This window comes from Calliphora vicina, chromosome 5, assembly GCF_958450345.1.
Source record: "Calliphora vicina chromosome 5, idCalVici1.1, whole genome shotgun sequence".
NCBI lineage: Eukaryota > Metazoa > Arthropoda > Insecta > Diptera > Calliphoridae > Calliphora > Calliphora vicina.
In genome coordinates, this window is record NC_088784.1 from 114,154,147 (window position 1) to 114,171,371 (window position 17,225).

Here is a 17,225-nt window from a genome sequence, read left to right on the forward strand (position 1 = left end):
GAATATGTGTCAGCAAGTAATCTCGATGATCTTTCAACACCTCTCATAACAGACATTCTTGACGATTCAATTAATTTGCCTCAATTACATCGTATACGCGGACCATCATTGCGCGCAATGGATTGGTCTGGCTCTGATTGTGATATGTCATGGATTTGTCTATTCGTTGTCATTTTAGCGCTGTGTTTCGTCATTCCCCTTGTTTACGTATTCTACATAGCTGAACATGCTCATCACAATACAACTGGATCAATAACACCAATTCACCATTGACATTTATATAATGCTAATACCTTTGTCTGGTATTAAAACACAACTAAAAGTAGGTCAATATATTACTCTACGAATTGTCAAGTAAAACATATTGACTTTGAAACTAAGTGATACAAATAAAATTTAATTTTTTATAGACGTATCTATCTATACATATATCTGTGAAGAATATTAATAATGATACTTTTAAAATTCAATGATATTATTATACATACTTATTTATATTTAATTATCTTAGACTAATATGATGGGTTGAACAAGCTTTTATATATGTATTTAACCATGGTTAATTGTGACGTATTTGACTATATTTCTGAGAGTTTTAAAATAGTAACTCTATAAACTTCATTTTAAATGGTATATTCATTCATATTCTTTGAAAGAGCTATTTCAAATATTTTTCATCCTATAAAGAAAACGCTAATGATAAACAAACAGTTATGAATTTATTAATTTACACATAATTTCAATATTTATTGATATATTTGGAATAAGTGTACGTATATTTTAGAGTAGCAGACCATAAAGAAGATTAATAAAATGCTTATATGTTGGCAATGAAGAGCATAAGCCACAGATTATACAGATAGAATAGAAAACAGACAAAAGAAAATGTCAAAATAGTTGTGGTTTGGAAAGCGGAACATATACATATGTATATGGGGGATTTCATGTCAAGTGAACCAATTTTTAAAATCGATGTCTTCCGATCGGGATGAAATTTGCACCAAGGTTAAACCTATTGGATAGTAATTCAGACAGAATTTTTCATCGGTCAAGAACTTTCTGAGTTAACATGTGTTTTTTCTCATCCATGTTCTTAGCAAAAAGTGTCCCAAATAGTTTAGATAGCTATTTCTTCAATGTTTCGAAAAAAAAAAATATTAAACACAAAATTTAATATTTTTTTTCCGAAATTAAAAACTTTTTTTTCAAAATGGGCCCTTTTTTTCTTAAAATAAAGCTTAGATATTTTCCTTGAAGACCTATTTGGTCGCTTAACTCAAAACAAGCTATTTTTGACTTTTTTTTGCAAAATCAAAAACTTTGTTGAATTTTTTTTCTAAATGGGCCCTTTTTTTGCTCAAAAGAAAACTAAGGTCTTTTCCTTGAAGACCTTTTTGGTCGCTTAGTGGGATATCTATCAAAATAAATATTTTGTAACCCAAGATACAAAATTTTCGTTTTTTTTGGCAAAATCAAAAACTTGTTTGAATTTTTTTTTGTCCAAAATGGGGCTTGACTATGAACAGTTGACTATTTATACCCTACACCACCATAGTGGGGAGGGTATAATGCGTTTGTGCAGATGTTTGTAACGCCCAAAAATATTAGTCTAACACCCACTGAGTCGATTAAACGATGTCCGTCAGTCTGGCTGGCTGTCCATGTAAAGTTTACATGGGTGCCGCGTTTTTCATTTACTCTTCTCTTACGTACGTGTGCACACGCAAAGTAAATTAATAAAAAAGACTCAGTAGAACACAAAGTAAATTAATAAAGTAGCGACCAAAGTATATTTATACAAGTACATGCAAAGTAAATTAATAAAGTAGCGACAGTACTACAACAAATACAACATTTACAAAAACCACAAGCAATTTTGGTTTAAGGTCTGAGCTGTCAAAGTTGCCTGTTGTTGTTTTTGCTTTTGGGCTTGTTGTAATTTTCGCCACAACAACCACAAGTGAATTGACAGTTCAGACTGAATAAGAAAAATAGTCAGCTGTTCTACTAAGTCTACTTTATTAATTTACTTTGAGTACATGCAACTCTACAACAAATCAACAATAAACAAGTAAGAGTGCTATCAAGGTGCATTTAATAAGGTGCCATCGGCAGCACAGCTGATTATAGAAATAGCTCGCACAAATGTCAAACTACATATATAAAAAATATTCGCCCGTACGCCCGTATGTCAAACTCTATATATAAAAAATAAGTGAATTCGCCTGTATTTATTTCAATTCGCCACTGCTGTCACCTTGTTAAATACGCCTTGAGTGCTATATTCGGCTATGCCGTATCTTATATACCCTTCACCAAGGTGCATTTAATAAGGTGCCATCGGCAGCACAGCTGATTATAGAAATAGCTCGCACAAATGTCAAACTGCATATATAAAAAATATTCGCCCGTACGTCCGTATGTCAAACTCTATATATAAAAAATAAGTGAATTCGCCTGTATTTATTTCAATTCGCCACTGCTGTCACCTTGTTAAATACGCCTTGCCCTTCACCTTTGTTGTGGATGCATTATTATTTTTTATAAATAGTATATACACATATGGCCAAAATAATAAGTACATGAGATTTTTTCGCATCTTTGATGAATTAAAAATTTATATTTATTTTAAATGAAATATTATTTATATGTTTAGTTAGTTTATGTTATGTTTAACATAAAACACAATCACTTATCCCCTAATTGCATAAAATAAATTTTTTATTAAATGAAAAATAAAAGAACTTCATAAAATTGGTGGACAAAATAATAAGTACATTGTATAAATCCTTAAATTAAAAGTTATAGTTGAATATTATTTGTTTTATTTTTATTAGTTTTATTAATATATATTGCATCCTTTATTATTTTTAATAATTTAGTGGACTCTTCTTGGCATACTGCTAATTAGTTTACGGCAGGTATCCAAAGGGATTTCATACCACGTTTTTTTTAACAAAATCAAAAAATTGACCTTTATTGACCTTTGTTCTGAAATGTTTGCTTACTTATTCTGTGTTTCAACTCCCCCTAAAGGTTTTCAATTGGATTTAGATCCGGTGACTGACTTGGTCAAACTAGGAGACTTATACTATTTTCACGGAACTAATCTTCAACATAGCAGGATGTGTGTTTTGGGTCATTATCCTACCGGATAACCCACGATTCTTCAGCGTATGGCAATACAAAAATATGTTTGTATTCAAAACGTGTTATAGTATCGGTAATACGATAAATAGGACCAACATAATATGTCGAGAAATTTCAGAATACCATAATGTAGACACCACCGTACTTTACGGTCTTTTTTGTATAACGAGGCTGAAATTCCTTACCCTGAGCACGACGCACATTACGACCGTCATCATTTCTAAACAAATTTATTTTTATTTCATCGCTCCACAAGATATTATGCAACTTATTCCCACCTGCTGGTTCGCACAACTCAACTGATTTTTTTCCGACTGACTGATTGCCCATAATATTTATGTTCCGAAGGAGAGGAACTTTTCTGGCTATTTGATCCTGTAAAATAGCACACTATAGTCTTCGCCGGACGGTTCGAGCAGATATCGCATATTGGCAGAAATTTACCTAGAGGGTATTCAAGATAAATATCTGGATAGGTCACTGTTTTTTGTACAAAATGCTCATAAACCAGAAACGGGTATGGAAACTCGCTGAAACTTGTGAAAATTTTGTAAGTCTCCTAGACTGTCCATGTCAGTCACCAGATCTAAATCCAATTGAAAACCTTTAGGGGGAGTTGAAATACAGAATAAGTAAGCAAACATTTCAAAACAAACGTCAATAAAGGTCAATTTTGTGATTTTGTTAAAAAAACGTGGTATGAAATCCCTTTGGATACCTGCCGTAAACTAATTAGCAGTATGCCAAGAAGAGTCCACTAAATTATTAAAAATAATAAAGAATACACTAGATATTAATAAAACTAATAAAAATAAAACAAATAATATTCAACTATAACTTTTAATTTAAGGAATTATACAATGTACTTATTATTTTGTCCACCAATTTTATGAAGTTTTTTTATTTTTCATTTAATAAAAAATTTAGTTTATGCAATTAGGGGATAAGTGATTGTGTTTTATGTTAAACATAACATAAACTAACTAAATATATAAATAATATTTCATTTAAAATAAATATAAATTTTTAATTCATCAAAGATGCGGAAAAATCTCATGTACTTATTATTTTGGCCATATGTGTATGTATGTACATTGCCCACTTTCAGCGTACAGCATCCTAAATTTATCAAGAACACAAAAAACAACAACAACGCCAAACGAAACAAAACAGCAAAAGAAAAAACAAAATACGCAAGCCAATGAAACCAACACACATCCAAACTTACGTTTAATTGTATAAAAAACAACAACTCCAAAAGAAACAAAACACAAAAGAAAAAACAAAATACGCAAAGCATGCACATCCAAACATACGATTTGTTGTTTTTTTGATAAAAAAACCAACACACAACCAAACAAACGTTTAGTTGTATAAAAAACCACAACAACGCCAAAAGAAACAAAACACAAAAAAAAACAAAATACGCAAAGCTTGCACATCCAAACATACGTTTTGTTGTTTTTTGATGAAATTTTCAGAGGTTGTCTCGGATTTTTGCTCATATCTCCGTTATTTATGGACGGATTTTGCTGATTTTAAATAGCAAAATTCTCGAAAGTATGTCTGACAGAATTGTTGAAGATTTACTTAAACTTTAAGGTCTGAGCTGTCAAAGTTGCCTGTTGTTGTTTTTGCTTTTGGGCTTGTTGTATTTTTCGCCACAACAACCACAAGTGAATTGATGTTCAGACTGAAAAATAGTCAGTTCCAAGCAAGGCGTATTTAACAAGGTGACAGCAGTGGCGAATTGAAATAAATACAGGCGAATTCACTTATTTTTTATATATAGAGTTTGACATACGAACGTACGGGCGAATATTTTTTATATATGTAGTTTGACATTTGTACGTGCTATTTCTATAATCAGCTGTGCTGCCGATGGCACCTTATTAAATGCACCTTGGTTCCAAGGGGTATTTAACAAGGTGACAGCAGTGGCGAATTGAAATAAATACAGGCGAATTCACTTATTTTTTATATGTAGAGTTTGACATACGGACTTACGGGCGAATATTTTTTATATATGCAGTTTGACATTTGTGCGTGCTATTTCTATAATCAGCTGTGCTGCCGATGGCACCTTATTAAATGCACCTTGCAGCTGTTCTTCTGTCGTCACCTTCTATCAGTGATGCCAAGTGTAGGGAATTTTCCATTTTTGTAGGGATTTTTTTTCCAAAATTTCGCTTGTAGGAAAAAAGGGAAAGAATTCTTACTTTTGTCGAATTGTAGAGATTTTTTGCAATGGCAATTTAAAACTATATATTTTCCAATTATAAAATTAAAAAATATAAAATTTGTTTAAATGTATCATTAGAAACTCTTAAATCTGTTATAATATGAAGTAAGTTATAATGTGGCATCTTTAATAATTACACCGCTTTTAAACTACAGTTTTTGACATTTCCTTAAAGCTGCGCTGATAATTTTTGACAACTACTACAATAAATTTTCATTTGAAGTAGACACTTGTTTATTTTTGTACATTTTTTTTACATACATACGCTATCTTTGCAGGTCTCTTCGATTTTAATAAGTAAGTTTTTAAGTAATAAATAACAATAAAAACATTATGAATTAAAAAATAACTAATTTTGGAAAAAATGTCCGATTCGTCTTCTGATAATGATGAAAACAAAGCAATGAAATGTAAGTAAAAATGCACAAAAAAATCTTTCAAAAACAAAAACCGAAACAATGGATTAATTTTTTGACAAACAAGCCCCGGAAAAAACAATGATTTCGAAATCAGCTTAAGCCTTTTTTGCTGAATACAACAGCTGTTCATATTTAAAAAGGTAGTGTAGGGAAAATAAAAGGTTGGTGTAGGGAAAAAAAAGAGATTTTTTTTCATGAGCGTAGGGATTTCTGAAAAAATCTCCTGGCATCACTGCCTTCTATAGATTCGCCTGGGTTTCGAGCGCATGTTTTCGCAATTATTTGTTTCTATTTTAATTGCGAAATTGAACCAAAAATATTTAAAGTAAATAAGAAAATAAATTAGATAGACAATGAAGTGTTATTACGAAGAACTTGGTGTTGAACGTGACGCAAACGAAAGTGAAATTAAAACTGCCTACCGAAAGCTGGCACTAAAATGGCATCCGGATAAAAATCCTAATTCCATGGATGAGGCCAAAGAGCGCTTTCAACTTATACAACAGGCCTATGAAGTTCTCTCAGATTCCCAAGAAAGAGCTTGGTATGACAATCATAGAGATCAGATATTGAGGGGGAAAAATTCTGATTATGAAGACAATTGTTTGGACGTTTTCCAATATTTTACGGTTTCGTGCTTCATGGGTTACGGAGATGATGATAAAGGATTTTATGCTGTATATCGGGAAGTATTTGAGAAAATTGCCACTGAAGATGCGGAATTCATGGACGATGAAGAAGAGTTGGAAAATATACCTAAATTTGGTGATTCTAAGAGTAGTTATGAGGAAGTAGTAGGACCATTCTATGCCTATTGGAGCGCATATTGTACTAAACGCACATATACGTGGTTGTGCCCATATAACATAACAGAGATTAAGGATCGTAGAATATTACGAGAAATTGAAAAGGACATGAAAAAGGTGGTACAAAAAGCCAAAAAGGAAAGAAATGAAGAGGTATACATAAACAAATTAATATTTTTTTCATTCCACAGGCTTGAAATTAATAACTGGGTGTTATAATAACTAATATTAGACCATATTACTATGTACATGTTTGACAGTTTTTCCGACTTGAAGCAAAAAAGATTATGAAATCTTTTAACATAAATACAGTAGTTTTGACTTACCTGCCTTTCACTTAAGAGCATTTTGCATATAAGTGCACAAAACTTGTGTTTAGTATATTTATTTACCAAACTCCATATAAATTCGTTAATTTAAGTGCATTGTTGATACCTGCACATTTAAGATAAGTGCATAATACTTTTGGAAGCTATAACTGGTTTTCATGAAAAAATTTCATTTAGCTGTCTAATACAAAATTAAATCAAAACAAAATAAGGAAAATAGGATTTTGAAAAAATGAGAAGTTTGCAACTTCTTAATAATTTGAAACGTAGCTAAAATAACAAATTTGTCGTTATGTTTAGACGGAAAAATCACAAAGCTTCATGTAAATTATTTGCCGTTAGCTTCTTTTTTGGGCAGTAAACTTAAATGCACTTACCAGCATCAATAAGCACGTAAGTGCATTAAGGTTAACTGCATTTTTATCTTACCTGCACAAAATATCGTGCAAAGTTGGTTGTGCAGGTAAGTCAAAATTACTGAATCATATTTGAAATTAATTATAGTGACAGACACTAACAAACTCAATTAAAAAAAACACAATTTCTGAAAAATATTGGGCTGATGTCTCTCTATTAATAGAAAATTGCATTTTTCATACAATCACACTTTTTAAAATTGTGAAAACTAAAGTTATTTCCCAAATGTATTTACTACGTAAACTTAGTTTTTTAAACGTTTTAATCTTTTAATTTTAGGTTCGTAATTTAGTTTCATTTATCCGCAAGCGTGATAAACGTGTACAGGCGTTTAAGAAAGTATTAGAAGAAAGGGCTGCTTTCAACAGGCAAAAGCAAGAACAAAACCGTTTGGAGCAAATTAGGCGCCGACAACAGGAGTTAGAGGAAATGAGACTGAATAGCCAAACAGCCAATGCGAGTAATGATGATTATGAAGAACAACTGAAGCAACTGGAAATGCAATATAGCAGTGACGATGAATATTATGAAGATGATGAAGACGAAGACGAAAATGCAGTAATGGGTGAAGAAGTACATGTTGCACAAGAGGATCATGACGATGAAGAATATATAGATGATTTGTATTGTGTGGCTTGCAATAAAGAATTTAAAACGGAAAAAGCCTTTGCAAACCATGAAACAAGTAAAAAACATCGTGATAATATTGAAAGGCTAAAGATTGAGATGCAAGATGAAGAACATTTATATCAGCAAGATGAAAACTCACAGGAAACTGTAGAAACAGCTACAGAAATAACAAATGAAGAAATCGAAGATGATACTTCTGAAAGAATGGAAGACTTACAAGCAATTGGTAATAAAAATAAACCCAACAAATTGAAAAATAAAAAAGATGCCAAGAAGGTAAAGCAGACAATTTTATTAAACTCCGATGAAGATAATAATTGTGAAGAGAATTTAGAGGAAGTTGTCTCAAAACTTGATATTTCGTGCAATTATGATAAAGAGGATGATAATTGGAATACAACAAACAAAAAATCAACAAAAAAATCTAAAAATAAAAATAAAACGAACCAAAAACACTCAATTTTATCTGAACCCCAACCTCTTAAAAATAATACTGGACCAGAAATCTTCCCTAAAACTATCACAAAATCGAATAATGATTTAGATTCAGAAACAACTCAACATGTATGCGTTACTTGCAAATCAAAATTCGAATCTAAAAACAAACTTTTTTCTCATCTAAAATTAACAAACCATGGTGTTTATATACCCAAAACAAAAGTAACAAATGATGAAAACGCAAAGTCAAAAAAGGCAAAAGGAAAAAGAAATTAATAACGATTTTTACGCTTTGAAACGTTCTTTTAGTGCTACAACCTCTATAATAAGATTATAATTTTATGAAATGTACAGAAATAATAAACAAACTTAAATTATTAAAATAAATAATACTTAATGAGATTGGTTTTGTTATTGCAATTTTACCAAATAATGTACATAGGGTTTTATAACTGCATGTTGATAAATAATCGATAATAAAAAAGATCTTATGTACATCAGTCCTGGGGCGTTATTATGTAATTCGAATCGAATCGAAATACAAATCTATAAAGCATACAAATACGAACGAATTTCTTTTCGAAAGGAATTACATAATAAACCCCCTGCTTTAGATGGACCATATTCTGAACATTTTGACAGTGATAAAATTATGAATTATGTAGTATATGTAATTGGAACCTATTATGTTATATTGACTAGGATTCTGTAACTGAATGAATAGATTAATGAATATTAAATAACATAGATATTGTGAAATGTTAACTATATAGAGGAGTGGATTTGGTGACATCCGTTAGTTTGTGAAATCAATCAACAATCCGAAGCCTCTAAAGATGTATAAATTTATGATAAATAATTTAAATAATAATAAGTATAATATTTAGCCTATAGATCATGAAAATGCTTTAATGGAATCTTAATTTATCAAATTTAAGTAATTCGATTTTCAAAATTGAATTTTCACAGGCAGTATTTGTAGTATTAATTGTGAGAACAAAATTATAACGATTTTTATTAGAAACATAATCAGTGGCAAAACTTCAAAACTTTTACCGTAAAAGTTATAGGCATTAGACTTGGGTAGTTCATGAACGAACGATCAAATCCTTTCACTCAGTTTAGTTTTAGAACTATGCACCGAAAACTATTTTTTTAAATATTATTGTTATACTCATTCTGAGAGTAATGTAATGTTTCTATACAAAAGTCCAATAATTTGTTTTATCAAAGAAAATATCAGAAATTTTCGTTATCCATTACAGCATAAGTAGTAGCATTTGAGTTTGGTTTAGCTGTAGCTTGTTAATGTAAAATATTTATTTAGCCCAATTATGAATAAAAATTCCCCGGGAGTTTTTTCCCTTTTCTAATTTTTCATTTTCAAATTCAATGGAAAAAACTCCCGGGGAACAAACTCCCGCGGAATTTTTTATTTATAATTGGGCTGATTGTTATTTAACCTCAGTTGTACCGATATTTATATTTTAAAATTACGAGCTATTTATTCAATTAAGTCTGTCATCATTGGTTCCGTATCAGATAACTACTATATACCTATACAAAAATAGTACAAAACACCATTACCTTTTTTTATTCTTTACACTCCAAGTAATATTATTGAAAAATACACCTAATAATTGTTATAGAGCGTTACATTGTCGACGGTTTTTTTTATCACAAGCGAGTACTGTGGGAACGAATGTTTTAATGTACACAAGTGCAACTTTGCTTCTATTACAGCGACGAATTTAAAAAAAAAACAAATTTCTAATTATTTTTCTTAACTTCACGATTATTTCATATTACACATATGGAATACACTTTCAGTGAAACTTTTCTTTAAAAAAAAACACTACGCAAACTATACTATAAAGGGGCAATTTTATAAATTTGTTTAATTCCAACCAGATCAGTAAACCCGCGTAAAATAACTAAAAAACGCAAAGTTGTATTTAGGGATGAAACTATACGAGTAACTACAAGTAAATATCGATACTTTTGTTTCGATACCAAGTACTTTTAGAATCGATACTTTAGCACCGAGGTATCGGTCAAAAATACTCGTTTCATATTATTAAATAAAACAAAGCTACAGTGAGTGTCACTCAAAATCGTACAACATATTTTTTTTTTAAATATTATGAAATTATACAGGCAATAATAGGTGATTATATAAAAAATTAAAAGTCATTTTTTTAATTGGAACAAAAAATATGTATTTCAACAAAAAATATAACAAAACCTCAATTCCTGAAAAAAATATTGATGAAAATTAAAAATATCACAAAATTCATATTTCACTTCTTATATTAAATTTTATATAACACTTATATTAAATTTTAATTAAAACTTTAAAAATTAAAAAAAATGTTAATATTAAATAATCCTAATACTTTGTAGGGTATCCTTTGCTATTTTTAGTGCCTGTACGATTTTAAGTGAAGAAATAGTATTCTGGGCACTGACGGTGTTACCCAATTTTTTTATTTGTAGATAAGGGCAATTAAAATTATACCATATTTTCTGATATGTAATAGCACACCCAATATAAAAATAGTATTTCAAAATATTTAAAAAACATCAACTTTCTAAAACTAATGAATAAAATTTTACTACGATGGTGTACGATTTTAAGTGACATTCACTGTTGTTGTAAATGGGACCACAAAATCGGCTTAAATGTTTAAAATGCCTTTTCATCGTGCATGTTTAATAAAACTATTTTTTTTTTTTAATGAGATTTGCGCCCTTTTTGTGGGTTTTTGGAACTATTTTTAAGGATTCAAAAAACATCAATTGTATTAACGCAGCTGAAGAAAACAAACAGGCCATTTGTAAATTTTTTTTACAGAGTTGCAAAAAAAAGTACTATTTATGTAAACATGAGCAAAAATGTAAACAATAGCATGACAAAATTTTATATATATATATAAAATACAAAAAATGTTTCTACCTACATATGTCCGTTATAGACTCTGAGACCATCCAACCGATTAGCTCCAAACTGGTATCATTGGAAAGGAAATTTTTTGAATATGGTTTTAGACATCTAAAATACTACATTAGGTCCATTCGGTGCTTTCGTAAAGAAGATTTTCGAATTTTCTCATACAAACATTTTTCATCTACCTATCTATATAAATAAAAATCAAATGTCGTTCGTTGGTTATTTATTAATATAAATAATAAATAAATGTTTATAAAATAAAGCTTTGTTCTACACAAAATTCTTCCAACATTCTTCTAACTATTATCGCCTTGATAAATTTTGTTTTTATTGCTAAACATTACAAAAGGCGCATCAATAAATGTAGAAACTATATATTTTTTACAAGAAATGGTAAAAAGTTGAAAAAGTCGAAAATAGTCGGAAAGTCGAAAATAGTTGAAAGTTCGAAAAGTCTACTTTTTAAGAAACGGAAAAAGTCGAAGGTCGAAAAGTCGACTTTTTGTTTCAGCTATAGAACCCTAATGTGTTCGTGGTGGATATGTATGAATTCACTCAGTTGAATAAAACACACTTGTGTGTTAAAACAGTTCTCATGCATTCATATTTGTAGAAATATTTTAAACAATAATTGAGAATCAAATGGAATCAAAGTAAATTAATAAAGTAGACTCAGTAGAATAGCTGACTATTTTTCTTATTCAGTCTGAACTGTCAATTCACTTGTGGTTGTTGTGGCGAAAATTACAACAAGCCCAAAGGCAAAAACAACAACAGGCAACTTTGACAGCTCAGACCTTAAACCAAAAACAAAATTGCTTGTGGTTTTTGTAAATGTTGTATTTGTTGTAGTACTGTCGCTACTTTATTAATTTACTTTGCATGGAATTTAGCAAACAATTTTTGTCTTAATTACCTGGCCACCACTGTATATCAACCGACACATTTTTTTCCAGTAGTTCATCAGAATGACAGCAAAAAAAGCTTAAGCGCCAAAAAAAATTGCTGTTATTCTGCTGATATGAGAAAGCAATTGGATTCCTTTTATGCATTGGAACAAAATGTGACTGCATACTAAATTTTGTTGCTCTAACTTAATTTAAACAAGAAATAAATAATAAAAACCTTCTCCTGTAAAATTTAGTTTTTGTCACTTGAGCTTTTTTTGCGGTTATGACTCGATATATATGCATATCGATGGCTTAATATAAAAAGGCCCTAAAAAGCTTTCTCATATCAGCAGAATAACAGCATTTTTTGGCGCTTAAGCTTTTTTAATACACAAAGAATACATTTTTATTGTATAGTACTTTTGGCACCATTTTTAATATTTATAAGTACAAATGTATATACAAATTAAGTACTGGTGTAAAATAATAATAATAATAATACAGATTATAAATCATAATGATCACTTTATGTGCTTTGTTATATGTGATGTTATTGATGTTGTGACTCATTATTCTAATCTTAAATTCTATGGAATACACACAAGCCGATCACCCTCTTCCACGCGTCTTTTTACGCGTGACCGCATATTTGATGATTCGGCTTTCAAACTTATGCCAGCACATAAAAAGCATAGAACTGCACCAGCTACCGCACAATAAAATGATATGCCTGCTTGGTAAGAAACATTCAGACATAATTAGGTAAATACATTAGGGTGGCCCTTAATAAATGAAAGTTGGATTTTGGCCATTCTCACCCCCCAGTTTGGTGAACATTAGTAAAAAAATCATCTTGAAAATTTTTTAGGTAAATCGGTTGGGGTTAAGACGTGCCGTGCCACAAGCCCTCTGAAGTTTTGAGATGCATTTACAAGGAGAAAATATGCATTTTGTACAGTTTTTGTAAAAATTTTGCCATTAAAAAATTACTTTTGCAATTTAATTTAAAATAATAGAAATGTGTTCGTAATTCTCGTTCTAATGAGACATAAAAAACAGAAATTTAAAAAATTTTAAAGTTATTAAAAATTCGCCAGGCCATTACCGTATCTCAGGCAACTAGAACAAGAAATGTAGGAACAAAATTAACATATTTTGATAAATATTAAAATAAAAGCTCATTTTTACTTAATATATCTCCATATTTACTCGTATATGAGTTTTTGTCTTCGTAGGATACCGTTAACCTATTCGCAGGTATGACCAAAAAAATAAATTTTTTTAACGGCAGTTTCAAAACTCCATTTTCAAATTTTTAAAAATTTTGTTAAACAAATTTCAAAATTTTTTGATCATCACATGGGGATTTATTTACAATATAATAGGGAATAATAATATGAAAAAAGTATGACAATACCTCCTATAGTTTTTACATACCTGCGATTTAAATTTTGAAATTTTCGAAAAAAACAATTATTTGGCAGAGTATGAAAACAAACAAAACATTTCGCAAACGTTTGCAAAATGTACAAAACAAATCAAAAATTTTAAATAGTATTGTACATGAGCAAAAACAAAGCAAAAACTTTTCAAGTGACAAAGAGAGAAAACGAAACGATTGGCTTTTCACTCATCTGCATTATTTAATTTACCGTTACAATCGTACATTTGAGTACAAAACAGATAGAGAAACGTATTTTTTATTCGTTTTGTTTTTTTTTTGTTGTACTGTGTTCTCTATTATAAAGAGTAAATCAATTACCAAACGTTTGTTAAAAGTTTTTATATCAGAATGTTTCAATATTGTTCTTACACTTTTCTTTTCTAGGTGCGTACGTTTATATAAATGTACAGTTTGCGCTCACGAGCAAAAACAATATAAAACAAAATGGCAAAATCATTCTCATTGTTTATGTTTGGTTTTTGTTTTACTCACTGAAAAGAACAAAACAAAACGATAGCAAACGTTTCGATTTGTTTATTTCCGTACTCTGATTTGGCCATTTTTTGGCGAATGAGCTCTATTTCCTTACTGTAAATTTTAAGTAAAACCTATTCAGAATATTATAGTCCATATAATTCTAAATATACTATGAAAGTTTTACTAAAATTGGAAAACGTTAAATCGCGAAGGTCAAAGGTATAATTCTTCAATATTTGGAAAATTTCAAAATTTAAATCGCAGGTACGGAAAAACTATAATATTCTCAATAAATCCCAATGAGATGATCTGCTAATTCTGAAATTTGTTTAACAAAATTTTTAAAAATTTGAAAATGGAGTTTTGAAAATGCCGTTAAAAATTTTTCTTTTTTTGGTCATACCTGCGAATAGGTTAACGGTATCCTACGAAGACAAAAACTCATATACGAGTAAATATGGTGATATATGGCCTGGCGAATTTTTAATAACTTTAAAATTTTTTGACCAATTTCTGTTTTTTATGTCTCATTAGAACTTACGTACGTACACATTTCTATTTTTTTAAATTAAATTGCAAAAGTAATTTTTTTAATGGCAAAATTTTTACAAAAACTAAAGAAAATGCATATTTTCCCCTTGTAAATGCTCTAATAACCCCAACTCTAACCCCAACCGATTTACCTAAAATTTTTTCAGGATGATTTTTTTTTCTAATGTTCACCATTATGGCCAAAATGAGAATGGGTGAGAATGGCCAAAATCCAACTTTCGTTAATTAAGGGCCACCCTAATATACATACATATCGCACACCCAGTTCAAAAGTGACGCAACTCAAAATTTAAATTTTTCAGAAATCGGAAATAAATTGAAACATAATGAAAGACATTAGTATTTTTTAGCCCCAGTTAACAACAACAGAATACACTGATATCTTTTGTATAGATAAACAAGTGTATTGTGCATAGTTTAGGCGTAAAATGAATTTTTCCGGTTTATATAACCCGACAAATTAATTTTATGTTGTCACTTTTGAACTGGGTGTGCAATATATCAATAACAAAAATAATTAATTTCCAGTTATGTATGTATGTATATCAATTAATTGTTTACCTATAGAACAACCAGCAGCATAGAAAGGCTCAGCATCGGGACCACATAATAGATGGACACGTGGGGCTGACCAACCCAAAGGATGCAAAAATAAACTCATCATTACACTTATACCTAAAAAGAAACCATGGTAATCATACAAAATCAGTTGATTATAGCAGCAGTCATCGAATAATTTATATGCTCACCTGCTATAACCTGTGCACAGGCAGTCATATTATGTATACTTTTGCCAAAAACCGACTGTCGACAACAAGAAAACAAAGTGCACAAAACAGTCAGGGTTAATAAAACAAAGCCCAACGATATGAAGAACATGGTGGCCTTCCAGGCTGTAGGATAAATTTCACTATCCGTCGCAAACCCATCCAAATCAAAGGGTCCACAATGAAAGCCAACATCTTTCATAGTTTTACATCGTGTATAAATACCAACCGACGAATAACGCAATGACTTGGTAGGTTGTACAATCTCATTTTGTTGCTCCAGCTTTACATCCAATATAATCCGTGGTATATTAAACGAATGAGGAGCGGGCGCAATTAGCCATTTGGGCGTAACTATGGCAGATATCACAAACATATCAGCTATTAGAGTTAAAAGAAACCATACCAGACTTCCACCGGTTACTATCAAATAACACATTGTTAAAATTCCAAGTCTAGCTTACAATCATTCCTTAGCTATTTTTGATTTGAATATTATGCTTAACTATACATGCGTTAATGTATGTATGTATAACCTGTAACGAGTATAAAAATATTGATTTAAAATAATGGATTATTATTTCTATATTTATTTATAACTAACTTGACCCCTGTCGTAGTTAAATAAAAAATGTGAAAGGATTTTATAAAAAAATGAAATCCGAGTTTTACCAGGAATTTTTTGATTTTTTTGCTTTACAAACCATCTCCTGAAAATTTCGAATCGAAAAAATCAGCCAAATCGCTCCAAGGGATCTTACGTTATGCGAATTCATGCAAGACCATTTCATTTTTATATATGGATGTATCAGAAGCTGAAAGGCCTAACTCCACTTTTCGAAAATTTCTCAATTTTGTTACATTACTATCTAATTAGTTGTGAATTCTTTGAAAATTATTTTGTTCTTCTATTATTTAAATATTAGGGTTTGAGTCTTATTTATTTTTTTTTCAGAAGATATTTAAATTAACATCCCCTCCCCAGTATTTTAAATACCATAGCCCATAATCATAGTCAAACACTAAAGTCAGTTCTTTTTAGAAACAACTTTAAAATAAAAACCAGCTTTTAATTATTTTGCAACTATAGTCAAAACTAAACTGTGTTTTAACCCAGATATGCCGACTGTACTACATGTAGTTCTTGTTTACAGGATACGTCACGTTTATCAAAATACCATTTTTTTTTGTTCACATACTTAGTACCAAAGTAAATTATTAAAGTAGCGACAGTACTACAACAAATACAACATTTACAAAAACCACAAGCAATTTTGTATTTGGTTTAAGGCCTGAGTTGTCAAAGTTGCCTGTTGTTGTTTTTGCTGGTGTAATGATATACAAGGTGACATTAATCAAACAGCTGATTATTGTTTTGCTCGAGTTATACCAAGGCGAATTCATACAAGGTGGTGTCAGTTCTACAAAAACAACGATTGGTCTTAACAAATGTCAAAAAAACAAAATGAAAAATTTAACAAATAAGTATTTAAACTTTATATAGTGTAGATAATTGAATAGTGCGGGCTTTACTTATTTATGTAAACAATAAATATTTTGTTAATAAGCTTAGAATATGTAGATATTTAAATATAAAAACAAGCTTTGACAGTTGTTAGAACCAAAAAGCGAAAAAAAAATTATCAGCTGTTTGACTGACTCCACCTTGTATAAATTCGCCTTGAGGTATACTTTGTGTCATGGGAGATTGTGT

At 30.2% G+C, this 17,225-nt stretch overlaps 3 protein-coding genes across 4 annotated transcripts in view; 2 read left to right on the forward strand and 1 right to left on the reverse strand.

Annotated features, from left to right (window-relative positions):
- Positions 1-415, forward strand: part of LOC135961645 (lysM and putative peptidoglycan-binding domain-containing protein 3) — a 2,816-nt gene extending 2,401 nt beyond the window's left edge. The window contains exon 3 of the mRNA XM_065513174.1: positions 14-415. Coding sequence (XP_065369246.1) covers positions 14-273 — 260 coding nt within the window. The 3' untranslated portion in view covers positions 274-415. The remainder of the gene's footprint in view (positions 1-13) is intronic.
- A 5,671-nt stretch (positions 416-6,086) lies between these two features.
- LOC135961842 (dnaJ homolog subfamily C member 21) lies at positions 6,087-8,833 on the forward strand. The gene is made up of 2 exons (XM_065513462.1): positions 6,087-6,770; positions 7,643-8,833. Exons 1-2 carry the CDS (start codon positions 6,165-6,167, stop codon positions 8,705-8,707), a joined length of 1,671 nt encoding a protein of 556 aa, XP_065369534.1. The 5' UTR covers positions 6,087-6,164; the 3' UTR covers positions 8,708-8,833.
- A 3,837-nt stretch (positions 8,834-12,670) lies between these two features.
- LOC135960121 (LHFPL tetraspan subfamily member 2a protein) lies at positions 12,671-16,030 on the reverse strand. 2 transcript variants are annotated; one of them, XM_065511343.1, is made up of 3 exons: positions 15,494-16,030; positions 15,306-15,419; positions 12,671-13,004 (listed from the first exon to the last, which is right to left on the reverse strand). In XM_065511343.1, exons 1-3 carry the CDS (start codon positions 15,948-15,950, stop codon positions 12,859-12,861), a joined length of 717 nt encoding a protein of 238 aa, XP_065367415.1. In that variant the 5' UTR covers positions 15,951-16,030; the 3' UTR covers positions 12,671-12,858. The 2 variants fall into 2 exon arrangements, with proteins under 2 accessions (XP_065367415.1, XP_065367416.1); XM_065511344.1 differs by having other exon boundaries at positions 12,671-13,001; positions 15,494-16,028.
- Between the last annotated feature and the right edge of the window lie 1,195 nt (positions 16,031-17,225).